The 19681-nt window shown below is 45.6% G+C and overlaps 1 protein-coding gene across 12 annotated transcripts in view; it reads left to right on the top strand.

Moving 5' to 3' along the window:
- PITPNC1 (phosphatidylinositol transfer protein cytoplasmic 1) overlaps window positions 1–19681 on the top strand; it is a 268141-nt gene that overhangs the window by 150669 nt on the left and 97791 nt on the right. For all 12 annotated transcript variants that reach the window (XM_078438266.2, XM_078438270.2, XM_078438269.2 and 9 more), the window contains one exon: window positions 2154–2250. In XM_078438266.2, the coding sequence (XP_078294392.1) occupies window positions 2154–2250 (97 nt within the window). The remainder of the gene's footprint in view (window positions 1–2153; window positions 2251–19681) is intronic.

Here is a 19681-nt window from a genome sequence, read left to right as displayed (position 1 = left end):
CTGATGAGCCGCCCGGAGCTTTGGGTTAGGTCCGGCTGGCCACTGAAAATACATATTTGTCTTTAAAAAAAAACAAAAAAAGGGGGTCCTGGACACTGTCAGAAATAAGAGAAACAATTCGAGAAGACATGCGAGGTGCACAGTATTTTTCTGGCTCGGGTTGTCGTTTAAACTCCATGTCCGAGAGAGGGTGGGGATTTGGGGTTCTGTTAGCTTGATGGCCCCGTTTTCTTGGAATTCACAACTGCCCCGTAGTGTTATCGTCAACATGGTGGCCTTCAGGAGCTCAGAGTCTGTGTCCTCTCGGGGTCTGATGTCCGGCTAGGCCCAGAGTCCCAGACCCTTGAGCTGGAAGCCCCAGGATGGGAAAGGAGCAAAATGGGGTGGGGGCCAGGGAGGCGCCTGGTGGGCTCAGTCTGTTGAGCTTCTGACTCTTAATTTCAGCTCAGGTCATGATCTCATGATTCATGAGTTTGAGCCCTGCATCGGGCTCTGTGCTGACCGTGCAGAGCCTGCTTGGGATTCTCTCTCTCTCTCTCTCTCTCTCTCTCTCTCTCTGCCCTTCCCTTCCAAAATAAATAAACTTAAAAAAAATTAAAACAAAATGGTAGCATCCGGAAAGACACAAAGCCCCCAGGTATAGTGCTGGGGGCGGGGGCAGGGAGGTAGAATAAAATCATGCAGACATATTTAAGCAATACAGGGTACTATATATTTAAAAATAGCATTTACAGAATTCTCTGGGCCTGTACTGCTGTAGAGTTGGCCCCTGAAGGAAAACAAAGCCAAATAAAACTAAACAAAACTCAATGAGTCTTTGGTGTACAAAAGGTCTTGAGACCTGGGCCCCTGGGTTTTCTTTGTTTTAAGAATTTGTTTTCTGCTCATGGCTGCCCGGGTTCCTGCTCCAGGGAAAGGCTCCATCACTGTATCATTTCCAGTGGCTGCCTTAACAGATCCCCACACACTGGGTGGCTTCAAACAACGCAGATTTGTCCTGTCTCGATTCTGGAGGCCAGAAGTCTGAAATCAAGGTGTGGGCAGTGCTGATTGCCCATGGGGGCTCCGCGGGAGAGGCTGTTCTGTGCCTCTCTTCCAGCTTCTGGTGTCTGAGGCAGTCCATGGCTCATGGCTACGTCCCTCCTGTCTCCAGCTTCTGTCTTCACCTGGCTTCTCCCCCTCTGTGTATACCTGTCTCTAAATCTCCCTCTCCTTTCTCTTACGAGGACACTAGTGCCTGGAGTGAGGGCCTAGCCTAGATCCAACGGGATTCCATCTTGAGATCCTTAATTACCTACAAAAGGCCAGCTTTCACCTAAGGTTAAGTTCACAGGTGCTGGCGGTTAGGACGTGGCTACATCTTTGGAGGGGACACAAGTCCCCCAACTCCAGTCACCAAGGGGCTATGTTTTGTTCTTCTTCATATCTCTAAAATCATTACTGTCTGTCGTTTTAGTTCGTTTTTAAAACATCGCCCTTGTGGATTGTTGAGCTGACACCCGGCTCTGACATTTGCCTCCGTCTCCCTCCCTATTCGGTCTTAAACATCCTGTCCGACCACTTCCGCCATATGACTCCTAGGAGACCAAGGCCAGGCTGGCCACACCCTCCCAACGGCGCACCTTCTGGGCACTGAAACCTCATGTCCTTGCAGATCAGGTCAAAGAGGACAGGCTAACAATCGTATGAGGTTCCCCGTCCCCACACCCAGGCTGCCATCTGCCTCCCCACATTTTAAGAGCATATGAAGGGGCCCCTGGGTGGCTCAGTCGGTTGTGCATCCGACTTTGGCTCAGGTCCTGATCCCGTGGTTCGTGCGTTCAAGCCCTGCATGGGGCTCTCTGCTGTCAGTGTAGATCCTGCTTTGGATCCTCTGTCACCCTTCTCTCTGCCCCTCCCCCACTTGTGCGCACGGTCTCACTCTCTCAAAGATAAAAAATAAACATTAAAAAAAAAGAGCATATGAATATGCACAGAAAATGGTGAACTATGGTGAAAACCAGAGGGATGGGGAAGAGATGACCCGTGGAGAGAAGGGCTGTCTAGGCATGCCTCCACTTTCTCTGGCAGTTTATCCAGAAAGCTGTGGGAGCACGTGAGATTCTGGACAGACTCTTTCTAATTGTCTTTTTTTTTTTTTTTTTTCCTCTTAGCAAACTGCCCAGCTGGGCTAGAGCTGTTGTTCCCAAAATATTTTACGTTACAGAAAAGGCTTGGAACTATTATCCCTACACGATTACAGGTAAGTCCGTTTTACAACCGGCAGGTCACATGTAGCAAGAGAACGTAGTGCGGTAGTCAGATTTCACTGATTCAGGGTTTATTATCCAAGCAGGGACTGTGAGAGCCCCGTAGTATCTGTCTCTTCACCATTTGCCTTCGTCCTTTGAGATCAGTGCTCTTCCTAGGGGGGGCTGGTAGGAATTGAACTAAACCATTCCAGCTTGCTTCTTAAAGTGATTTTATTAAATAGCTTGTGGAGAAGGAACGTGAAAGGTTTGTTGTTGTTGTTGTTGTTGTTGTTTTGTTTTGTTTTTTTTTTTTTTAGTAATTTGTCTAGAGTTTTCATGATCCCTATTTCTCCCTATTTCCTCAGTAGTCCCCAAGTAATTTGGGGATGTGGTTTGTAAATAAACAAGTTTGTTTACTTTGATTTGTTTTACAGCTTCTCCCAAAACGTTGACTATAATTTATGTCAAAGGTTCTATTGGGTCTCTCTGCCCCAACTACTTCCTCTGCAGTTGGATAATACGATAATTATAAGATCACTTTCCCTCTTACTTGGAATGGGATGATAATAAACTCTGTGTTGATTCTGAACTAGAAACTGTGCTCCCAAATTTGGAAGGTTTGGTTCCTGTCCCTCAAACACGAAAATTCAAGACCCTACTTGAATATCATAACAGGCTCTTCTTACTGGTTATAAAAGCTGTTTTTCCACTTAAAAGATTTCCTTTGTGGTTAATGAAATGCTCCACTGAAATTATTAGTCTTTAATTCTGCTTTTATAATGCCAGCTCGCTGGTTTTTAATTAGCCACAAACCTATAGGCTAATTGAACCTTGTCTTACAGTCCTTATCTGCCCAACCACAGAAGTATCATCTGTAAGAGTTTCATGAGCAAACATGGAGATATTTATGAAAATTCCGTTTTTGGAAGGTTTCTTTAACATATTTTTAATAATTATAATTCACCAGTAGTTGTTAGTTCTGTGGTTTTATAAGCCATGTGGTTGCATATAAGCATGGTCTAAATCATCATTTTGTCTCTCTTTTTTCTTTTCCCTCTTGCCCAAATGAACATCCGGGACCAGAATACACAGTAAGTGTCATTTAATCATTTTTAAATATTCAGTTTAAGAACAGTGGAGTAATTGGAACTTCCTGTGTCTTTCTCATCGTACCACGTAATAAAAAAATAGGGGAATAATTCAAATCAGAAATATTTAAATGTAGGCTATTACATAGCTGTATGTAATGCAATAACTTGCATGTTCTCATTTGTTCAAGAATATGAATGTTAATTTGAAATGCCTTGATATTCACCTTACATAATTAACTTTTGCTTGTATTTTTAAATAGCTTGACTGCTCTACTGGTGATAGTTCAATGTAATAGAGCAGTTGCCAGAAATACAATATTAAAGTGATGATAATAGCTGTTGACAGAAGGCGGGGCTGATACCTAAAGGCTGTGATCTGATCACTTATTGGAGAACCTCGTAACTAGAAAGACGTTCATTCAGATTATTTTCCTCTGAGCTCTGGATTGGGCAGTCTTGATGGCTTGATGAAAATCATTTGATTTCTTCCTGCCCTAAGGGCCTCTAAAATCATTACTTAGTTAGCATTAAAAAAGGAGACCCTGTAGTATCTCTGTGTCACCGCGTTTTCATTTGGATCATTTTCCTCAACAACCAACAGGTCAAGTTGTCATAATAAAAAAATGGGGGGTTGCCAGGGTGGCTCAGTCAGTTGAGCATCCAACTCTTGACCCCAGCTCAGGTCTTGATCTCAGGGTCGTGAGTTCAAGCTCCGCACTGGGCTCTCTCTGGGCGTGAAGCCTACTTAAAAAAAAAAAAGAAAAGAAAAGAAAAAAGAAAATGGTTAACTGAGCTATAATGGAGTTGAGTTTTTGGTCTTAATCAAAACAATCAAAGGAAAGAGACCTGGTGAGAGGGAAGTGGAGGAAAATGATTCATTGTGTCCTTGGCAAGAGCACAGTGCTTTGCACATAATGAATGCTCAATAAATAGTTATTGAATGGCAGAAGGAAGACGAAGACAGATGGATCATCTCCTCAGGCAGAGGAGAAGGGTCACCGGCTTTGGAGTCAGGTAGGCCTGAGTGTCCTCTGGCTCTGGCTTTGCCACCTTCCTGCCCAAAGTTCTTAAGCAAGTGACCCCAGTTGCCAGTTCTTTAAACTTACATGACTCTATGAGTATATTCTCCCCTGTCCTTTGCAAAATGAAGAAAATAGTATCCAAAGTTGTTCACAAAATTAAATTTATTCCACTTAAAGTTTCCTTTAGGAGAATAAATTACATCCCTCATTCTTGGGTATTACAATGTCTTTCCTTGGGCCACCTGGGTGGCTCAGTCGCTTGAGCATCTGACTCTTGATCTCAGCTCAGGTCTTCAGAGTCGTGAGTTCAAGTGCAGCATTGGGCTCCATGCTGGGTGTAAAGCCTATTTAAAAAAACTTAGATAGGGGCGCCTGGGTGGCTCAGTCGGTTGAGCGTCCAACTTCAGCTCAGGTCACAATGTCGCGGTCCGTGAGTTCGAGCCCCGCGTCGGGCTCTGGGCTGACGGCTCAGAGCCTGGAGCCTGCCTCCGATTCTGTGTCTCCCTCTCTCTCTGCCCCTCCCCCGTTCATGCTCTGTCTCTCTCTGTCTCAAAAGTAAATAAATGTTAAAAAAAAATTAAAAAACATTTAGATAAAAAAAATTTTAGATAAAAAAATTTAGATAAAAAGATAATAAAATATATTTCCTTTTACAAAACGATAGGAACATATGTAGCATTTCTTCCCTAATGTCTGTAAAAAGGCAATTCTTTGGCAAAATACAAATATTACATTTTAGAAGTAAGCAGCTTAACTTCTCTGAACCAGTTTCTTCATCTCTAAAATTGGACTAAACCCTCTTCCATAGAGCCATTAATAGAAGGATTCAGTGATTTAACATGGGGATCAGAAGACTTTTTTTTTTTTTAATGATTTTATGTATTTTTGAGAGAGAGCACGTGTGGGGGAGGTTCACAGAGCGAGGAGGACCAAGGATCTACAGCAGGCTCTGTGCTGTCAGCACAGAGCCCAACGCAAGGCTCGAACTCACAAACTGTGAGATCATGACCTGAGCCCAAGTTGGACGCTCAACCGACTGAGCCACCCAGGCGCCCCTAGAAGATGTTTTCTGTAAAGGGTCATATAGTAAATATTTTCTGCTTTGCGGGCCAGCTTCCATCACTGTGAAGGCAGCCATGGACAATATGTGAAAGATGTTGGCCTGGTTGAATTTCCTCGGACAGCAGGCCCCGTTGGGTCCCAGGCTATAGTTTGCCAACCCCTGATGTATACAATGGTTAGCACGTTGCCTGTACATAGCAGGCAATTAAATGGTTCCCCACCAACACTATCCCCAGTTCCATGGCTGCTAGCAACTGAACCGCCTCTAAGAGGAATGCTTGGGTAACTTTTGAGTCTTGCTTCTGTTAACAGTTGTGCAAGTTACCTCCCTCTAAACCTCCATTTCATCATCTGTAAGCGGGGAAAATGTAGTAACTATCTCATAAGGGCGATACGAAGATGATATTAAATAATCTAACGTGAAATCTTAGCCCAGTCTTTGGTGCCTGGCGAATGCTCGATAAATGTTCAATGCTAGAAGCTGCCATCATTACAATGGAAGTCCTATGGGCGAATAAATGGGAATACATCTTGGTGCCCTTCAATGCTGACTGGGCTCCAATTCTTAGACTGGATGGGGCTAAGTGTCTAGGATATTATTTGATTTTATTGATATCTGATGTTACCCTTTTTCCTGCTTCTCCGAAAGCTCGTACATGGACTTTTCACTTGAAATGTGATCAGTAGTTACAGGGACAAAAGAATTCATGTCCCTATAACTATGCAAAGGCAGTTATTTGCTCAGCGAGCTTTAGAATTAGGTCACCTTGACTTGACCCAAAACTCATGGCACTTATTCCCCCAGAAGCCAATGACCATACCATGAAATGTGGGGGTGATTCATGGAGAAATGAAGTCTGAAAAATGCTTGACATCACGTTCAGTTTTTAAGAATATACATTATAGGACTTTGGTTCTGAAAACAGGTTGCATCAGAATGAAGACCACAGCTCCTGACAAAGCCATTCCCATGGGGACGCACCTCCTCGGGCAGCCCTCCTATGAAAAGCTTTCTGGCCAGCCCCCATTACCGTGGACTCGGTCTCCTGTGCTGACCTCTGCACAGGCCACGGCGGATTTCTCAGGGGTCGTGGCCTTTCCTTCTGTCTAGCTTCTGCCCCACGGGACTCCTGTAGGGGAGGGGCAGAGAGAGAGGGGAGACACAGAATCTGAAGCAGGCTCCAGGCTCCGAGCAGTCAGCACAGAGCCCTGACATGGGGTTTGAACTCATGAACCACGAGATCATGACCTGAGCTGAAGTCGAACACTTAACTGACTGAGCCCCCAGGTGCCCCAGCTGTAGTTCTGATCACACAGCTCAGACTTTCAAAGGAGCATGTTATTTTATTTCTATTTGAGAAAACTTTTGGGATAAAACATAAAGAAGTTAGTTATAGTTGTATAGGCTCATACTCACCCCCTTCTGTTTGACTCGATGTATTGCTTGATCTTTTCTAGGGCCCTTATTTTTTTTTTTTTTTTTTTTTGTCAGTTCCCCCCTAACGGTACCCCCAATCCTTGGGGTAGTTGATTAGGCCTGCTGAAACAAAGTACCCCAAAATAACAGAAATGCATCTTCTCATGGTTCTGGAAGCTTAGAAGTCTGAATCAGTGGTTGGCTGGGCCATGCTCCCTCTGATGCCTTATAGGGGCAGAATTCTTTGCCTCTTTCCAGGTTCTGATGGCCTCAGGTGTTCCTTGACTTGTGGCTGCATAACTACAGTCTCTGCCTCTGTCTTCACATGGCATCTTCTCCCTGTGTGTGTCTGTGCCTTCACCTGGTGTCCTCCTTCCTGTGTCTCCTCTTATCGGTTCACCAGTCCTGAGGTGACTGGGTGGCCCAGTCAGTTGAGCGTCCGACTTCAGCCCAGGTCATGATCTCATGGTTCGTGGGTTCGAGCCCCACATTGACAGAACCTGTTTGGGATTCTCTGTCTCCTTATCTCTCTGCCCCTCCCCTCCTCTCAAAAATAAACAAACATTAAAAAAAAAAAAGAGGGAGAGACCAGTCCTGTTGGATTAAGGACCTGCCCTACTTCATCTTATTATAAATAATTCCATCTGCAGCAGCCTTAAATCCAAATCAGATTACATTCTGAGGAACCCGGGTTAGGACTTAAGCACATATCTGGATCGTGGGGCGGTAGGGTGGGCAGGGATGCGCGCGCGCGCGCGCGCGCGCGCGCGCGCACACACACACACACACACACACACACAATTCAACCCATAACACCATCTTTCAGTTTTAGATCAACAATCATTTATTAAACACCGACAGTGTATAGAACATCATGCTATTAGGTTCCATTGAGTAGCTGCTGTCCTTTGGGGAGCCACAATCTTGTGGGGGAGAGGCTAGACATTCCAATGGCAGCCATCAGCAAGGCACAGGGTTTTCTGGAGGCAAAATGGGACAGGCCATCGTTCAGCCCAGAGGGCAGGCTGACACCAGACCTGCCCACTGAGCTGGATGAGCTCTGAGTGAGGCTGATGGCAGAAATTCAGACCAGAGGGCAGAATGCATGGCACTGGGCCATCCAGGCAGACAAGCAGGTGCAAGGAGCAAAGGTGAAAAGAAGAGCCTTGGTCTCTGGACCGGGGCCCGGAGCTTGGTGTACAGGTGACACGGCCATCTTTCACAGGGGACTTGATCGTGAGATACGGGAGTGATAAAGTCGCCAGCTTTAGCAAGTAAAAATACAGAATGTCCTGTTGAATTTGACTTTTCAGATTAATGGCATATCGTTTTTAGTACTTCTCAAGTATTGCATGGAATATACTTCTACTGAAAGATTGCTCATCTTCTATTTTTTTTCTGGCAACCCTATGGGAGGGGGGACAGCACTGGGGCAGAGCTCATGTCAGAGACTTAAGGACAAAAGTCAGGTTATAAGGACAGGGGCACATTGGTGGGCCAGAAGAAAAGGAGGAGAGGGAACTGTACAACTCGGCAGCTTGTCCTAAAGTTAACGTGCCACCTTAACCCGAAGGCCAATCCAGTGGCCTGTCAGAACAACTTAAGTACTTCCTGCCTCAGGTAGGTTTGGCTCAGGAAGTGAAATGGATTAAAGGGGGCGGGGCTTGGGAAGATGAGAGGAGAGCAGATGAGTGTAGAACTGTCAACATTTCAAGGAATATGTGTGCTAAGGGTTGTGGTTGAAGCACAGAGCGTTGTAGAAAGGAGAGAGAAATTTTGCCTGGAAGAAATAGGGAAGATTTCCTGGAGAAGGCGGGGTTTGAGCTGGACCTTGGGAATAGTAGAAGTCCTACCTGCAGACACCCGCTGTGTCTTCGTCAGTTCAGGCTGCATGACAAAAAACACCATGCACAGGGTGGCTTCAACAAGAGACATTTATTTCTCACAGCTCTGGAGGCTGGGAAAGTCCAAGATCGAGGTAGCAGCTGATTCAGTTCCTGGAGAAAAAGCCCTCCTCCTACTATGGCTTCATAGAACTGGGAAAAACAGAAAGCCAGCTCTGATCTCTTCTTATGAGGGCACTTATCCCATTGTGAGGGCCCCACCCTCATGACCTCATCTAAACCTCATCACCTCTCCAAGGCCCTCCCTCCAAATGCCATCACATTGGAGGTTAAGGTTTCAAATATAAATATGGGATGGTGAGGTGTGGGGGCGGGGGGGCAGTCCGGAGCATGCACACTCCAGGCCCAGTGGGTAAGTGACATTGCTGGATCCTGGAAGCTTGGAGGCCAGGTCATGGTGGCTTTGAATGTCATGCGAGGTCTGTATTTAACTCTCTACAGGAGGCCACATTGTTCCTGGCTAGTTCACTTTGATTTTCCATCCTAAACATAGCACAGGTTTTCTGTCTGCCTTCCCAGTGACTGGGGGTCTGGGTTTCTCCCTCTGGCTGCAGTGGTCATTCTGAAGTTGCCTCCCTCCCCTTGCCTCACACTCAGCCAAGTTCTCACGGTCTCTGCCCCGACAGTTCGGGAGGAAGAGCCCGCTCTTCTCCCTGACTCCAGGCTCTGCTCCCTGGATTTACGACAGATGCTTTCAATTGTCTTCATCCTTTTTTCCTGTTTTAAATGCTTTTCCGTTGGCCTTTTTGTCCCCCAATCCTTTCATCCTAAATACCTCTTCTTGATGTCGTTTCAAGCCCATATTTCCTGTCTGTGCCCAAAGTTTTGCCCAGAGCAAAACTTCTCCAATGCCTGACTCTCAGCTGGGATCACCACACCCTGCCCTCCCTACCCTCCTTGGAGACACAGGGGCTCCTAATACTCTAGACCGCTCTCTGTTCTCATAGGATTAGCCCAGAGCAATGTTCATCTATTCCTAGGATCCCCTTGGTCCTCTTATCTGACTGTCCAGCTTATTACTGAGACCTCATGCTGCCCTCATTTGTGACAAAACCCAGACAAGAGAACTTTCTATTTAGGGTCATGTAAGGCTTCAACATTATCACAGTGATCAAAACATAAAAGCTTTTTCATCACTGTGTATGACTGAGTCGTTAGGATTACGTGGAAATGCCATGTGCCCAGGAAGTGGAAAAAATATCTTTAGCTTGGTTATAGGAAAAAGTCTTAATTACACAGTAAACAAAGACTAACACGATGACAATTTTCCAGAGGACGGACTATCTAGCCTGTTCTTCAAAACCTGCCGGTTCTTCTGTAGTTTGTAAAGTCACAAAGGAAGGTGCCCGAAGAGACTGGCTGCCTTCCAAAGTCACTGATTTTGTTTCTCTTGAGCTAAAAAAAGGCGACACTGGACTACGAACATAGCTCAGCCGCATCAGTTCAGCCTTGGTCGTGATAAAGGGGAAAAAGTTTTTTCTCATTTGTACGAATTTGAAAACTGAAGCTTACAGTAATTTGATAGTGGTGACCCAGATACACAGTTACTATATATATTTGGGGGCCATGACCATCCCACTCCACCAAAATATCTTTTTTTTTTTTTATTATTTATTTAAAGATTTTAGCTTTTTAAAGTAGGCTCCACACCCAGTGCAGAACCTGAACTCACAACCCCGAGATCAGGAGCTGCCTGCTCTACCGACTGAGCCAGCCAGGCTCCCCTCCGCTAAAATATCTTTCAATAAGAATTCACAGAAGAAGCCATGACAGATGGGAAGCCCCTTTGTACTGGTGAGAATGGCTTCTGTTGCCCAAGATGCAGAGGCGGTGAGCTGTCCCGTGTTCCTCCACATTGTCGTTATTTCGTTGAAAAAGGTGGACAAGGTAAATTATAACAGACCAGGGAGAAGGAGATGACTCTTGAATGAATAGCTCAAATGGTGTTGAGCCACAATGAGAGATGGGGTTGTCTGGGGTTGGTTCAGACCAGCCAGGGTAGAGAGTCGAGCCTGCTCACCGTTGAGAACGTATCATGAGTCACCCGAGGTGAACTCGGGCCATCTTCCCTGGAGTGGCACGGGAGGCTGAGGTATTTTTCTGAAAGCAACTAACGGCTCTGGATAGGAACTTCCCTTGAAATCTTAGCCCCAGTAGATCCCCGATAATTGAAAGTGCTGATGGGTGCTTGTGTGTGAGACCGATGATCTCCATGCCCATCAGGCTTTTCTTGAGCTCCCCATCCCCACCTTCCACTGAGTCCCAGCCAAGGGTAGTAGAAATCACCGAATTACATAACTAGGAAATAGGTGCCAGTACAGAGAAAATACACTCAACGCCTGAACGCTAGGATTAGTCTTATTCAGACGGACATGAGAGTACAATCTGGCCATCTCAACTAAGCTAAGAGAATGATGGTCCTCAAGTGTTCCTTCTCTGGAGTCATGGAGACAAGGGTAGGGATGGGGGTTAGATAGTTGGGAAATAACTTTCATCTCCACGTCGCAATTAACCCTGAATATCCAGGGCAGAAGGTAATCGTGGTGATCAAAAAGAAATAGTCTTCCAGTTGGGGGCGCAGATGAGCAAGGCAGCAATTAGCCACAGGCCGGAGGAGGACCCTCCCAGAGGAAGAAAAGAAAAAAGTCAGTGGGGACATAGGTCATGACACAGGTCATAGACCATAAATAGTCGAGAGTCAGAATAGCCAAGTTCAGAAATCTTCAGGGGTCAAGAGATTTTAGGTGGAAAAAGTCTAAAACCACTCATACCTATCATTAAATTGTGCACAGTCAGTTAGATAGGGAAGCACTGGGTTATGCAAAGCTACAAAGCTTAAGTTATTGCAGGACTTGTCAGAGGCCTCACTTTTCTGCCATACATTGTGAATCTTCACATGGGAGCTGCAGTACTTTCCACACTTATTTTCTCCTTGGGATCTTGGGTTTTGTAAGGACAACCTTCTAAACCTTAAGGGAGCTCCAGAAACTTCTCTCAGGGTTAGAGCCATTATGCACCCACAAAGTAGGTCAGTGGATCAATTCTATTTCAGTAAATGTTGTTTTCTCTAAAATTTCAGTGAGTTAATATATTGCATAGTGATTACTGTTCCTCAAATACCAGTGGTTTGAAAGACTCCCAACAGTAATGACCTGTGAATTTCTTTCCAAATGGTGCCGGGTGACCCCACAGCAAAGGCAGCCCTGCACGGAGATGACAGTGATTTGTTTCCATTTTGAAAATGAACTGGTCATATAGGGGGTGGCGGGGGGACCTTATTCACAGACCTAGTCAGTTGGTGCCTGGTGACTCAGGATCCTTGGAAAAGCAGTGTTCTTTGACTGGTGGATCCCCTTTTCCATTTCCTCTGGCTGTTCCCAAGCTGTTCCTTGTACTTCAAAGAAAATTAATTCAGCCATCTTGGGGGAGAGAGCAGGCGAGAAAATGGGCTTCTCTACCATAACGTTAACATTTTGAAATTGTTTGCATTTTTTTAAACACCGCTCAGAATGACTTTATATGGGTCAGTCATCAGAGAAAAAATACATGTGTCATAGAATCTTCCTTCTCTTTTGTTTTCTGTTTTCCACTTGTGGCACTGAAAATTGGATTTCTCTTCTCTGGTTTATTAGTATCTATGGAATTGTGTTCAGTGTATGTTGGGGAGGGAAGAATAGTACAACTGCACAGATTTTGTGGGGCAGATTTCGTTGTGTAAAAATACAATAAATTGCCTAAATTTGGTGATTAGAATAAAGTGAGTGCAAAATTGCCCCCGTGTTTTTGACCCTCTACCCACTAAGATAATCTCAACTATGTGATATCTAACATCTTTTCAGTTCAGAATCTCAACATTGATCTTCTTTTTAAGAGTGAGTGCGATTTGTTGTTGTTTTTTTTTTTTTTAATATATTTTTAAATAAGGAATGTGCCTGGTTTGGTTCACAGGGGTGGTTCTTACAGTTTTTAATTGAAAAGGCTTGTCATAAAGTTTGCTATGCAGCCTGTGTATTTGGGGAGTTCCTCTGAGTCTTTCCCATCTCTATTATTTACGTGTCATTCTTTTTCATTGGATGTGTTCTGCCTGTCTCTTTAAATCCCTGTCCTGCCTTCATTGTGTGTAGCTATCAGTATTCACGGGCACCTTCTGCTTATTTCTCCGTGACAGGTCCAGCTTTAGACTGTATGAGCCTGAATTTAGTTTCCCTGCTCGATTTTCGTAGAGGCGCCAGGAGCAAACCATGCCCCATTGAGAAAACATATTTTCATTCATGTCTTCGCTGCCTCTCCCTCCTGGCCTTGCTTCTCCTGCAAGATGCTGTTACTCAGCTTGTCAGAGGACAGAAGAGGCTCCTGCGATGAATGAACTAATGAATGAACAGAGAGCCTCAGTGTAGGGTGCAAGCTGCTGAGTAGCCTCGCAGAGGCTGGGGGCTGGAATACAGACAGATGTTTTCGGCGGGGGCTAGAATACAGACAGAAGTTTTCCATCCACTCGGTCCCATCCTCTCGTCCTCCCCCACTTCTCTTTCAGGCCCCACTGTTCTTCTTGGCCACCCTTTTCTTCCTGTGCAGCATATATTAGGGAAGTCACTCAGACTCATCGTCATCGTTATCCTTTACATGCAATCCCTTTCTCCTTCTCTTTGCTTTAAAATTCTTCTTCTTGGGGCGCCTGGGTGGCTCAGTGGGTTAAGCGTCCGACCTCGGCCCAGGTCCTGATCTCGCGGTTCTTGAGTTCGAGCCCTGCGTCGGGCTCTGTGCTGACGGCTCGGAGCCTGGAGCCTGCTTCTGATTCTGTGTCTCCCTCTCTCTCTCTGCCCTTGTCCCGCTCGCGCTCTGTTGCTCTCAATGTAAGAATAAACATTAAAAAAATAGTAATTTAAAATTCTTCTTCTTCTTCTTCTTCTTCTTCTTCTTCTTCTTCTTCTTCTTCTTCTCCTCCTCCTCCTCCTCCTCCTCCTCCTCCTCCTCCTCCTCTTCCTCCTCCTCCTCCTCTCCACCTGGGTTCCTCTTCTCAGTTTTCTGGAACTGTCATTGCAGTTTATTTTTCCAATCACCCCATTGCATTGCCACCCACCCTATCTAGGTGTAAAGTCATACATGGCCCTCGGAACCCAAGAACCCAGTGGAAGCCCGGATAGCTCCCCTTCCTTCCTATGCACCTTTGCCTGCATGATGACTGCAATTCTGAGTAGATGGGACGGACAGCTGGACATAAGCCTTCTTGAAATTGGTGGGTGTGTATGTGAAGGATCTCTGCCTAATAGAGGAGTTTATATATGTGACTGTGTGTGTATGTGTGTGCAAAACACTTTACAATTATGGGGCAAAATTTCAAATTGGAAGAGTAAAACTTCCTCATGAAGAGTAAAGGAAGGGGCGCCTGGATGGCTCAGTCGGTTGAGCATCCAACTCTTGATTTTGGCTCTGCTCGTGCTCCCAGGGTCAAGGGATCAAGCCCCACGTCGGGCTACGTGCTGATCCCGGAATCTGCTTGGGATTCTCTCTCTCTCTTTCTCTCTGCCCCTCTCCTGCTCACGTGCAACCATGTGCGCTCGCTCTCTCTCACTCTCTAAAATTAATGAATTAATTAATAATTTAAAAAAACAAAGAAAAGTATTTAAAAACAGAGTAAAGGAAGTTGAGAGGTACTTTAAGATCTAGATATCTATCAGCTGCCTTTACGTACAGATTGACCACCCATAGTCTCCTAGTTTACAAACAACACAGGCTGCAGCCCCAGAGTCCAAAAAGACAGTAAATCCTAAATTCTAGACTTGACCTCACGAGCCCTGTGGCACATTCTCGTGTAGGTCTCCTGCTGGTGAAACTTGAAAACATTTGCAGATTCATTTTTATTAATGACCCCATCTCAGGCTGAAATACCCTGTACGGCCTTGGAGTACATTTAATATGATAATATAGAATACAGTACCAGAGAATCAATGTCTTCAGGGGAATTCCATTAGAGAGAAGGTCAAGTCTATATTGAGTTTAATGTTCATGGATAGCAGGGGGACCCGTGTGCACGGAGACAGAACAAGATGGCCGGAGAGGAATGCATTGAGTTCCGGATAAAAGCTAAAAGGAAATGATCTTTTGAAAGCCTATAAACACTTCATCTACCCCACGCCAGCTTCTCAAGTCTTCCATTTAACAGTCTTGTCTTTGAGCCTCCTTGGAAGGTTTGTGCTCAGACGTGGAAGGATTCCGGCTGGTAACCGGCAATAAAACACTGCTATTGAGCTCAGTCGTTGGTTCTCAAACTTTGCTTGTCTTGGTCCAGGAGGTTCCATGGACATGCCTCACCAGCCACCATGTCCCTACATAATGCTTTATTTGTAGAAAGAACCCTGGTGCCATTTAAAAAGCGGTGTGAACTCCAGGACTGTATCATCCCTGAGATCCTTCCTCATCCGTGAACAAGTATGATGGATGAGATGGGGACCACTTGAAGTGGCAATTTCCCAAACTTCCTTCACTTACACCTCCTCCATCTACTCAACCATGCTCTTTATAATATGCTCCCCTTTAGCTTAAAGTGGACTAAGATGAAGAGAATTTCTGGAATACCTTGCGATTTCCATTAGATCCCATATAGTTCCTTTGGGATCTCGTTGACATATTTATTTACTTTTTTACCGCTTTGAATTTTTCTTTCCTACTGAAAAAGTAGATGTTTATTGTCAAATGCAAGCATTATAAAAATGTATATCAGGGGGCGCCTGGGTGCTCCCTGGCTCAGTCGGTTGAGGGTCTGACTTCGGCTCATGTCATGATCTCGCCATTTGAGTGAGTTCGAGCCCCACATCAGGCTCTGTGCTGACAGCTCAGAGTCTGGAGCCTGCTTTGGATTCTGTGTCTCCCTCTCTCTTGCCCACCCCCGACTTACACTCTGTCTCTCTCTCTCTCTCTCTTTCAAAAATAAATATTAAAAAAATTAAAACATAGAAATATAAAAATGTATATGAGGACAGATAAAAGGGGCTCATGATTTCTGCTGACCTCCTCCATGAGAATATTTTGGTGTCTGTTTCTCCATGTTTTCTGTGCCTATACTAACATGCTTTTTTTTTTTAGCATGTTTTTGTTTTCTTTTTACAAAAATGGATCGTCCTGTTTTACACTTTACATTTTAATGGCTTTAGAGTTCACCGTAATGTACTTAACCAACCCTCTGTTGGTGGTCTTTGGATTGTTTCCATGTCTTTTATAAAAGTAGATGTTTATCGTAAAATACAACAGCAATGCGATAATGAATGGTTTTTTTTCTAAGTAATATTTTGTACACTTGAGAATTTATGCCCTTCCTTGAGTCCTGAGCAGGGTTTTGAAAGCCCTTCACAGCGGGAGTCCACTTAAGCCATCATATTTAAAATCAGTTTTTGAAAATGATTGTATTTGAAAGGTACTAGGATAGTTTGGCATTTGAAGGGCTAGCACTGTGAATTTCTTCGATGAATAATTATTTCCCCAGTTTATCTTTCTTTTATTTTTAACGTTCATTTATTTATTTATTTTGAGAGGGGGCGGGGAGGAGCAGAGAGAGAGGAAGAGAGAGAATCCAAAGCAGGCTCTGCGCTGACAGCACAGAGCCCAATGCAGGGCTCAATCCCACAAACTGTGAGATTGTGCCCTGCTCTGAAATCCAGAATTGGACACTTAACCGGCTGAGCCACCCGGGCGCCCCTCAATTTATCTTTTGAGTAAACAGTTGTTTTCTTCTTCGGGCTTGTTTGAAGTAGGACACATCTATCATTTGGCAGATGTACACACACACACACACACACACACACATTTTCTTTGTTCTCGGGGGCCACAGGACAAACTGAAAAGCAAAGCCTCTGCCTTAGTCACCATCACCCCCGACCGAGTGCTCAACTCCACTCGAAGCACTCGTGTGCTTTCCCGGTGCTCAAGAGGCAGCAGAATGTAGGGTCACAAGGACGAACTTCCTTGCCTGACAGCTTGCGCTGAATCTCAGCTCCATCATGTAAATGTTCCGTGATTTGGGGCATATGACTTAACCTTTCCGTGCCTTTGTTTCTTATCTGTAAAATGGGGGTAATGATAGTACATCCCTCATCGAGTTGTACGAGGGTGAAGGGTTAATAACAGAATTATAGATCAAATACTTGGAATAATGCCATATCATGGTCATCGTTACCTCATATCATGGTCACCATTACCTCAGTGTTGGGTCATGTCTGTCTCAGCACGGGCATAAAGCAGGCTGACTGTGGTTACCCTGCATCATCATTTTGACCCAAAGATATACCAAAACTTCCCAAGGTGAAGAAACACCTGGGCAGTAAGTAATAAATGTTGGAAAGGATATAGACAACCTGGAACCCTCATATCGGGAATGCAAAATGGCGCAGTCGATTTGGAAAACCACCTGACAGTTCCTCAAAAGGTTAAACGGAGGGGTGGCTGGGTGGCTCAGTTGGTTGAGCATATGACTTTGGCTGAGGTCATGATCTCACAGTTCCTGGGTTCGAGCCCCACCCTGAGCTCCGCACTTACAATGCAGAGTCTGCTTGGGATTCTCTCTCTCCCTCTCTCTCTCTCTCTCTCTCTCTCCCCCACCCATCTCTCTCCCATCTCTCTGCCCCTCCCCCACGGCACGAGTTCTCTCTCTCTCTTACTCTCTCAAAAATAAATAAAGATTAAAATTTTTTAAAAAGAACTATACTGTGAGAGAGAATATGATTTTCACTTTCCTTTGTAAACTGATGTAGGGGGGGATTACTACCCTTTAGCTCATGGTTTTCATGGGTGCTGTGGGCTTCTATAGCATGACAGGAATGGCGATCCTCTACCTGAATGGCGCTCATTCTTCCAGAAGTTTTGTCACCGCACGCTTCTGAAGGGCAGCCCCCTGGAGAGCCTCAGACTTGACTCCCCTGCCTGGGTCTCTGCAGCCACCATTTGCTCTCTCTGTGCACGTGTGGGGACTGCAGAAAGGGTTTTCAGCACCACCCAGAAGCTAACTATGAAATTCCCATGGGCTTGCCCCTTTCTCTTTAAGACTTGCTTACATTTAGTTTTCTTCTCGTAAGTGTTTCTGATTGCCATAGCAACCCTAATCAATCACTGGACTAAAAATAGCCCTTTCATTTTTCCAAAGCATGTCTGTAGTGAATTGAAAATTCAGCCCTGCCGTGCATTTTGCATAGGCTGCTTTCGTTTCCCGACACTGAACCTGGGAGTTGCTTGGTCTGGAAAATTATTCTTGCAGAAGCCAAGGGAGGCACTTTGCTTGTTTTTCCTGGCATTCTTTTTCCCCAACTGCAGATTCTCTCGTCACTTCCAAAAGATACAAGCACATGCGTTCAAATGTTCGACAAAGAACCATCACTTTCCTGCACATTCAGCTTTAGGTGCTAGAGATTTCACAGGTACCCGGCGATCTCCTTGGCTGCCGTTGCGTTAGGAAGGCAAATGAAAGATGTGTAGATACTGGGTACAAAGGAAGCTTGGTCACAGCGGGAGCAGATGACAGCAGCCCTACTGAGACTCTTCTGGCTCCGGAGGATCTAAGCTAGCAAATCAAAGTGGAGATGACGGCAGAACTCTGCCTCGTTTCTCTGATTTCTCCGTGACCCTGCTACTATTTTTACGGGGTTAGGGGCAAAACAGACCCTGGATGTAAGAAGGTGAATATTTGTTACAGTTCTCCTGGCCAAGCTGTTTTTCTTCTAGTCAAGAAGAGAAAGGGAGAAAGAGTTTTCGTGAGAACGAAGATTCCAGATCTTGAAAGGGCCCAGGAGAGGAAGGAGAGCAGGGAGGGGCTGAAGTGACTCATGGTGTCCCCCAGGCTCCAAGGGGATTAGGGCATTTTATTGCCTGTCTCCCTGCCTCATCTTACTACCCTAGAGTCACTGCCCCAGTCTTCAGCCTGTAAGCAGGGTCATCTCGTGGGGCCCCCGGGGCTCCCAAATGCTGTTTTGTGATGCTATTTTTCAACTCGTCTGAACCTCAGTTTTTGTAATAAGGCTGAGTGAACGCGCAGGCGTAGAGGCTTTACATCTAGGAAAGAAGAGAGTCCACGGGGATCCCGGTAGTGTTCTTGTTTCCCTGCCTGAAGCTGGCAGGGGGTCGAGGGAAGCAGAGGAGAGGTCAGGGGATCGAGCCCCTGCTCAGAGGCAAGAGCTCCCAGGCTTTCAGGAAAAGGAGGACACTGTGGGCACGGACGATAGGACGTGTCCTCAACAACAGAGCGGGTCCGGCTGCAGAGCAAGGCGGAAAAAGCCCAAACCCACTCTGTGGCATGGCCACCGCCCACGTCATGGGAAGGACCAATCAAGTGTCCTTTTCTTGCACCGCACCCACAAGCCCACAGCCTCCCAGCGTGTCCATGCACCTATGCAGCAGCGGAGGATCTCCCCACCCAGTTTATTTTCTCCCCACGGAGCCTGTGGGATCTCGTGAGGACCGGTACAGTGGGACGGGCCAGCACCTGAGGACCTGTCCTGCCAGACACTGCATGGCCCTTTGTTAGATCATTCAGTCTTCACCCCACGGTGCTGAGGTTGGTATCGTCTCCGTTTTATGGGTGAGAAAACGAAGGCTCAAAGGGGACTAAGGAATTTACTCCGAATCACACGGTAACTTGTGAAAAAAGAAGCCGGGGCTCGAACTAACGTGCATCTCACTCGAAAATCTGTATTCCTTCTACTGTATTCTTGCTTCCTGTGGGGTCGTTGTGTCCTGCTCTCTCTGTGGTCATTGACAAAGCAGTTGACCTCACAGCCGGAGCTACTAAGTTCCAAGAGCACAGAGTCCCCATTTCCTGGGACCTATTCACGCTTCAACTTGAGTGATCTTCTACTCAGATGAAAGCCGGATGGGTGATTTGAAAGGGAAGCGTGGTTGGATTCTTGAGGTTGGGTGTTGTGTTGGCTTTTCTATCGTCACATAACAAATTTCCCACAAACGTAGCAACTTT

The sequence above is a fragment of the Panthera onca genome, chromosome E1 (assembly GCF_046562875.1).
Source record: "Panthera onca isolate mPanOnc1 chromosome E1, mPanOnc1 haplotype 2, whole genome shotgun sequence".
NCBI lineage: Eukaryota > Metazoa > Chordata > Mammalia > Carnivora > Felidae > Panthera > Panthera onca.
The sequence above is the reverse complement of the archived record's forward strand: the minus strand, read 5'-3'. Positions and strand labels throughout refer to the sequence as shown.